Below are 8,296 nucleotides of genomic sequence, written 5' to 3' on the forward strand. Positions count from 1 at the left end.
AGTGGTTTTAATGCTTAGGGGAATGAAGTTGGAAGCATGGAGTCTGCAGAGGTACATTTCATCCACTGGGAATGTGTCTCTGTGCGCATGTGCATGAATATTGAACTGGCAACAACACCCATGTGCACACCTACCTGCCTGTCTGTTTTATCATGTGCTTTGGAACACAAGTTACCCAGAAACCAAACTGTCAGTTATTTGGTTCTAAACTTGTGCACATGTATCAAATAACACTACATTGGAAATACTTCTTACTCTTAGTGTCATGATGAAATTTATGTTTGTGCTTCTTGCAGCTCTTTTTCTTTTTCTCTTTTTTCTTTTTTATCTCCATGCATTCTGATTAAAGATGTTTAAACCAAACAAAACTAACAACAGACAAGTAAACACTCAGAATGTCTTACCTGATGATAATCACAAAATGTTGTTTTGGCTGCCACTGACAAAATGTTGAGATAATTTTTCCCCTAAATTTTGATACAGAATCCTGCCCCCCCTCCAACCTTTTCCACTCTCGTTTTTATGTCACCTTTATCGATAAATCTGCAGGGCAGAAGCTGTGGTTGACAGTGGCCAAGTGTACAAGAGCCAGCCGTGTGGCCCGCCAGTCAGTCATCAGTGCAGATGGGTTTCGATCCCCGCAGGTCTCATTGCTGCTTGGAGAAAATGCTGTTGTGCAGCATGTTGACAATGCCATCAGGTGAGAAGACCGGCTTAGATTATTCCTTGACTGACCAGTGTATAATGACTCTTTTTCTTTTTTCTGTCTTTCAGTGGTTGTAATGGTTAGGGGGAGAAGAAAACATGCAAATGTTATGTGTGTATGGTGTTAATATTAGAACCCACATTGACAAGGCAAGGGCAGCTTTCCATCAGCTGAAGAATATGTGGGGATCCAAAGATCTCACAGTTGACATCAAGATGAGGATCTCCAGCAGTAGAGTGAAACCTGTCCTGCTGTATAGAGCAGAGACCTGGAGAATCACTTTATTTGCCATGAAGAGAATCCAGACTTTCCATCAACACTTGCCTCAGAAGGATTCTTCTGACAGACAGAATCAGTAATGAAAACTTTGGGAACAAATAAACAGCCTGCCAAAGAAGAGATCCTCCGAAGATGCTGGAGATTGATGGGCCACATGCTCCGCAAACCTGCATCCAATGTTATAAGGCAAGCTCTCACCAGGAACCCACAGGGGGAAAGGAAAAGAGGCTGGCCAAGAAATACATGGCACTGCAAGCCGGAGGCAGACGTGAAGAGGACAGGCCAAACTTGGGGACAGCTGGAGTGACTGGCACAGGACCAGGATGGTTTGAGTGCTTGTTGACGTTTTATGTCCCAAATGGGGCAACAGGCATAGGTGAGGTGAGGTGTGCGTGTATATTTCTGTGTGTGCATGTTTATGCATGTGTACACATGTATCACTGTGACATACTTTTTTCCTGAGTCATACTGACAATGAAAATATTGCATTATTGTTTGGATTTTTTAAAAGATACCAGACTCCAACATAACGTTTTGTTCTAGTGTATTGTACATTAAGAAGCCTTTAATATGAAAAATTTAAATATGGTTTTTAAAATGTCTGTTTTAGATTATGAACTGACAAGTTTTACTTCTCCTTTTTTCTCTGTATTTTTGTGAAGATGTGCGTTTTCTTCAGATATGAAAATAAGAAATGAGCCTGTGAATAAAATTTTGAAAAGTTCACTAAAGATAGATAAAATGAAAAATTCGATTTTGTCATAATATGGACTAATGTGACAAAAGCAGACTTGAGAGTCCTACAGGTGTATTTCCACATGGCTTGATAACTCCGTTAACAGTAGTTATCTATCTCTACCCACCCCACGTCCCCACACACCCCTACCCCCTCTCTTTCTTTCTCTCTCTTTCTCCCTGGCTTCCCTCTCTCTCACTCTATCTCTCTCGTGGGATATCTGTTTATGATTTTGATTTCTGTTCTTTTTATTTTCATAGTGATAAAGGCAATTGTAAGTGTGTGTGTGTGTGTGTGTGTGTGTGCGTGTGCGTGTGTATAAATTTGTGTGTGTGTAATTTGATTCAGTCATTTTCATTCTTTGATATGATATGACATGTATTAAACAGCTCTTTTTTTCTTTTTCTGTTTATTTTTCAAGGTATGAGTATGATCTTACTTGCTGCATGTTCAGCGCTGGCAACATCAGTGAAAAACTGCGCATTGCAAAGTTTGATTGCAAAGGAGAAACTGTCATCGACTTATATGCAGGTATGAAAACTTGGGATTAAGTTCTTTTCATAGATCTATATGGACAGGACTTGCAGGTATAAAAGTTTGGGAGGTGTGCTTGTTTCACAGATATGGACAGGACTTATCATATACAGGTGTGCAAACTTTGGATGAATACTTGTTTCACAGGTTTGGGCAGGACTTTTATGTTGTTATAAAGACGAATGAAATCTTCCACTGAAATGAAAATAGCTCTGAAACAACTCACCAGGAGGAACGCAGACAGAACAGATTCAAGAAAGTGGAGATCGACTGAACAAACAATGAAATAAATCAGGCAGCATGTGAAGAGAGTTTCAGTGATGATGTAAGGGCTTCTTTGACACGGCTGTGGTTGCGACCCATAGAAACTTCTTTCATTCTGATGCACACTTGATAATATGCTGCACCTTATATATATTGTTGAAATCAGAAATTCTTTAGAATTTAGAGGATGTGCCTTGTAATCTGATGAAGCATGTTACTTGTAGTCCGTAAAATATTATATTTATGATCGTGTTGTTGATGGATGACAGGTATTGGCTACTTCACCTTGCCCTACCTGGTCCACACAGGCGCCAGCCATGTGCACGCCTGTGAGTGGAACCCCCATGCTGTGGCAGCGCTCAGGAGGAATCTGGAACTGAACTGCGTTGACACACGCTGCACTGTGCACCCTGGAGACAACCGCCAGGTGCTCTGCTCTGTTCTGTTGTTTTGTTTTGTTGTGAGCAACAGGGTTTCATCTTGCTGCAATGGGTGCACCATCAGAATGATTAGCCCTTCGAGTGTCCCAGGATGAAAGTTTCTGTCCCCTTCTGGCATGCAAAAAAGGGACCCAGGACAGAAATTTCTGTCTGCAAGATTGTAGGAATTTTCCTTTTGCAAAATCATTACTTTCATATGAAATTGTGTGTTCATTTTCCTTTTAAAAAAGTGTAAGTTATATACTTCCTCTTAATGGTTTGCATGCTAGAATTAGAAATTTCCCTCTGTGACCAAAACATCCTTTGGTTGTCATTGAACATAAAATTGGTTTGGCACTGAAAAGGTCAAACTTAAAGCATTAGATTTTCAATCACATTGCCAGGTGAGTTAATGATGGAGATTGTTCTAATTTCTCAGGTCAGTAGATGTGCAGACTGCTTGTGCCTGAACCCCCTTCTACTTTCAAAACAAAATTGTGGCCTACTCTTCCTCTAAAGAACTCTTCACAACTATGAATCATCTTCTTGGCACACAAAAAAGTTCACCTCTCCCAGCAACACACCCTCATGAAGAACTCCCAACTGTATTCTCCAACTACTTCACCACCAAAATACAAACTCTCTGTGAAAAGCTTGACGCAACACCTTGTCAACCCTGCCCACCCAACCCACCCTTCTCTGGTTCACCACTTAGCACTTTCACCCCAGTCTCACACGATGAACTTCTCAATACAATCAGGTCCATGTCTCTCAAAACTTGTGAACTTGATAATCTTCCAGCTTCTACTCTTCTACTCTGACTGTCTTCCTACTCTCCTTCCCTGGAAACTGGAACTGTCCCTGATTCTTTTAAGTCTGCCATTGTCCACCCTCTCCTCAAGAAACACAGCCTCGATCCAAATGAACTCAAAACTCTCAGAAAAAGTCATCCTCAATCAGCTGAACTCTCACCTCTTCACCAACAATCTTCTCAGTTCTTTTCAGTCAGCCTACCACCAGTTCCATAGTATTGAAACAGCCCCCCTCCACATTCTCATTGACCTCCTCCTTGCAACCGATTCTGGTAAAGTCTGTCTTCTTACTCTCTTTGACCTGTCTGCAGCCTTTGATACCATTTATCATACTATTCTCCTCACTAGACTCCAGCACACTTTGGTATCTCTGACATGGCCCTCTCTTGGTTCACCTCTTATCTCTCAGAAAACAGACTGTACTCATCAATGGCACTCATTCTAGGCCTGCAGATCTGACCTGTAGTGTTCCACAAGGATCTGTCCTTGGCCCTGTTCTCTTCACTCTTTAGACCTCTCCCCTGTTGACCATCATCACATCCCACTCCCTTAAACACCACTTCTACGCTGATGACACCAACTTCATGACAGTGACTCACCCGACAATATACAGACCCTCTTGACTTGCACAGCTGACTGTTACTCTGACATTAAGAACTGGATGACAAACAATAAATTTCAGCTCAATGACGACAAGATAGAAGCAATTCTGATCAGCACACGTCAAAAGCTCTCTCAACTGCCCCCCTCTCTTTCTCTTCAACTATGCAACACATCCATTCCAATTTCTGACTCCGCCAAGAATCTGGGTATCCACCTTGATTCTACCCTTTCCATGCAAAACTTTGTTACCCAAACTGCAAAATCTTGCTACTACCACCTTCGTTGCTTCAGCCTGATCAGAAAACATCTTTCTTCCGAAGCAACTGTCAAACTGGTCCCCTGTTTCATTATGTCTCGTATCGACTACTGCAATTCACTCTGTCTGGTGTGAATGAATCTTCTATTCACACCCTACAACGCATTCAGAACAATGCCGCACGTCTTATACTCAAAAAGATGTGTTGTATTGTAATCTGTCTTGTTTTATTTTGGTCTTTTCTATTTGTTCAGTTCCGTTCTTTTGACAGCACAGTATCTAATGCCAAAATTTCAATCTTGAGCAGGCTTCATAATCATCATAAATCTTGGATTGATTTTTTATTGCTCTTGCAAATTTTGGCTGGACAGTCCATCCTCCTCATGAACAGGAAAAGGATTTGGGATTGTTTTGTTTTTCAAAAACCAGTTTCATTGTGTTTGTCATGGCTGCGTTTCAGAGGGGGGGAAAAGCATTAATTGAGCAAAACAAATTGTTGATTGAATAACTTTGTGATAATGTTGACAATCATTGACAGTCTTTCATTAAGTATAACTTGGAAATGAAGAGGTATTTATTTAAATTAGTAACATAAAATCTAATATTTTCTCTGTGTGTGTGTGTGTGTGTTTGTGTGTGCATATGTGTGTGTGTTGTGTGTGTGTGTGTGTGTCTGTGCGTATGTGTGTATGTGTGTGTGGGGGAATGTGTGCGTGCATGTGCACATGAATGCATCGGTGTGTGCATGCACGTGTCTATTGCAGCTAAAGCTGAGGGGCGTGGCAGACCGCATCAACCTGGGCCTGATCCCCAGCTCTGAGGAAGGCTGGCCTGTAGCCTGCCGTGTCCTGAAACCCACAGGAGGCATGCTGCACATTCATGGCAATGTCAACAGTCAGACAGCTGAGGGGGAGAGGCACCCAGTCATCCAGGGAACAGCTACAGGCCCTGCTGTCAGCGTTCGTCAAGAGTCTCCAGAGTTTTCCGCTGCTGCAAAAGGAGCAGCAACAGAAGGAGGTGTCAAACAGGAGAGAATCAGAACAGATTTGAACAGAAAATGTGCAGAAGTTCTGTCGCAGATGCAAGCCTCTGCACTGAAAGAGAGAAGCAGGGAAGTTCTATCACAAATGCAGGCAGCTTCACTGCAGGAAACTGGGGTAACACCGCTGGAAAAGATTTTCCAGACAAACGTTATTGATACAAGCAACTTATCCAGTCTCCCGTCAGAGTCTGTTGAAGGCAGAAACAAATTCCAGACAGATTCTGACCTGAAGATGGAGAGCGAGGGAAAACAGTTGAGAGGTTACACTGCTGAAAGAGACAGCTTAGTTCAGCGAGATCAGGGCATGTCTGCTCTCTCCACCTCATGCGCCAACTCTCAGTCTTGTCCCCAGAAAACTGAACAATATGGTGATCCTTTCCTCTCACATCAGTCTAAACCACCACACATCATGTGTGACCCTTCTCTTACAGAACCCATTCTGGCAGCACCTTGCTGTGAGAAAAACGGCCAATCACAGGGCAGCGTGATTCATCCTAACACACCTGAACGGAGTGATGTTGCAGCACACAACAGAAGATATGGTTTGAAGATAGCTGCATGGCAGAAGTGGGGAGAGCATGTGTGCAGAAGCCTGAAGACTCTGCTGGAGAAGGAACAAGGAGGGGGGTGGTATGTGTCAGTGGTGCATATTGAGAACGTCAAGTCCTACGCCCCTCATGTCCATCACATTGTTCTGGATGTTCACTGCACTCCATTGACTTCAGTGGACAGTGGTGATTGTAGTGGTCTGTGATGTTAGTAACAGATTGTGTGGTACATTTACAATTCTATGATAAATGAATTAAAGTGAAGGAATATGTATGTGTACAGATTGTGTTTTACATTTACAATTCTCTGACAGATGAATAAAAGTGAAGGAATATGTATATGAATGATCAGCAAATAAATAAACAATACATTGTTTAGAAAATGAGTGAAAAGATAATTAAGTAATAGGAATAGTTATGAATCATAAAACCAAAGTTGAGCAGTTTCTGAATTATGTAAAATAGATACTTGAAAAAATCTTTGAAATTATATATAATTCATGAGACATTTAATATCAGCTTTTGCCCAAAAGGTCATGTTTTTGAAAGGGTAGAGACAGGCTGCAGTTCATTGCAGTGGTCAATTTTCTCTTTCGCAACAGTGGTCAGGTTTTGAAAGAGAAAATTGACAACTGCCTGTTTATGTGTGTGTACTTTTTGCCAATAATTTATTCGGTGTTATTGTGGGTGGATGTGTGTGTATGCGCTTGTGTGTATGTGAGTGTGCGTGCGCACATGACTTTAAGAAAATAAACTGCGTGTTTTGCTCACTTGTACTTGTCTGTATAGTTTGTGCATCATCTCTTCCCTGTTTTATTTTCTTCTCTCTTTCTCTGTCTGTCCATATGTCTGTCTCTCTGGCTTAATGCAAGAAGGTGGTGGTGGTTGTGCTCAGAAAGGAAAGACATGCATTGATTTTCTGGATAAGATGACAAATAAAATCAAAATCAGTTGGTGGTCTTTTCATCTGTCCTTTGGTTATCATGAAAATGGAGATATAGACGCATGCACTAGGACACACACACATACACACAAACAAGAATATGATTATAATCCTTTCATTGATTTTGGGACATTGAGGATAATGTTAGAGATTTTATTTTACACCTCTCGCCTTAATCACTTTCTCCCCAGTGCCTATCCTTGCTATTGCTGCTGCTGACACTACACTTGCTATAATTACATCAGTGTAACTTTGATTATCCTGTTGCAGCTCAGTTATTCCCAGCCTCAGTTATCCTCCAAATATTTCATTTGCTCCCAGTTCCAGTTGAGTTCAGTTACTCAAGGAGGCGTCACTGCACTCAGACACTGTAATCCATATACACCACATCTGCATGCTAAGCAGATCCTGACAGCAGCGTAACCCAGCATGCACAGTCAGACCTTGAGGGAAAATAAAATGAAGTAAGATAAGGTACATAAAATAAAGAAATGAATTGATATATAATTAAATTTATGAATGAATATATGAAAAAATAGAAAAAGAAAAAAAAATGAAAGCAATAGGTAAATGAAACAATATAGAAAAAAGGAAATAATGATAATATGAATAACAATAATGATAATATTGATAATTGAATAGAAAAATGGAAATAAACACAAACACAGAAGGCACAACAGATATGCAACAAATATGCAGTCTCACATATATATGAAAGCACAAACAATATGTTCACAGGCCCAACGTCTACACACAAAGGCATACGAATCCTGACATATTGAAGTCATACACGTGCGTGCACACACACCTGCATTGCCCATCTCCCACATTACCTTGCCTTCCCGCACACACATTCCTATGTATCGCAGCTTCCGCAGCATGCACACACACACTCGAACACACATTTATCCACTCACACATGAACAGATTTCTCAGAGACATATATACACCTGCCTGCCCCCCTCACACACACTCATGCTGCCACCGATATGCCGCAAGAGAGTGGGAAAAGATCATGAACATGGCGCCTAGCCTGTTGCTAAGTCTAATGTATTTGAAGAAATTAGTGCAAGGTTGGTTTGGAATCGATGCCAATATTTGTTTGATTTGCAAAGGACAGTACCCTATATGCTACCTTTCAAGCTAGACTTACA

The 8,296-nt window shown here is 41.2% G+C and overlaps 1 protein-coding gene across 2 annotated transcripts in view; it reads left to right on the forward strand.

The window, feature by feature from the left end:
• Window positions 1-6,958, forward strand: part of LOC143286485 (tRNA wybutosine-synthesizing protein 2 homolog) — a 9,177-nt gene extending 2,219 nt beyond the window's left edge. The window contains exons 3-6 of one of the 2 annotated variants that reach the window (XM_076594061.1): window positions 550-700; window positions 2,143-2,252; window positions 2,789-2,946; window positions 5,374-6,958. In XM_076594061.1, the coding sequence (XP_076450176.1) occupies window positions 550-700; window positions 2,143-2,252; window positions 2,789-2,946; window positions 5,374-6,405 (1,451 nt within the window). In that variant the 3' untranslated portion in view covers window positions 6,406-6,958. The remainder of the gene's footprint in view (window positions 1-549; window positions 701-2,142; window positions 2,253-2,788; window positions 2,947-5,373) is intronic. The other variant, XM_076594062.1, reaches the window with a different exon arrangement.
• The last annotated feature ends 1,338 nt before the right edge of the window (window positions 6,959-8,296 follow it).

This window comes from Babylonia areolata, chromosome 10, assembly GCF_041734735.1.
Source record: "Babylonia areolata isolate BAREFJ2019XMU chromosome 10, ASM4173473v1, whole genome shotgun sequence".
Taxonomy (NCBI): domain Eukaryota; kingdom Metazoa; phylum Mollusca; class Gastropoda; order Neogastropoda; family Buccinidae; genus Babylonia; species Babylonia areolata.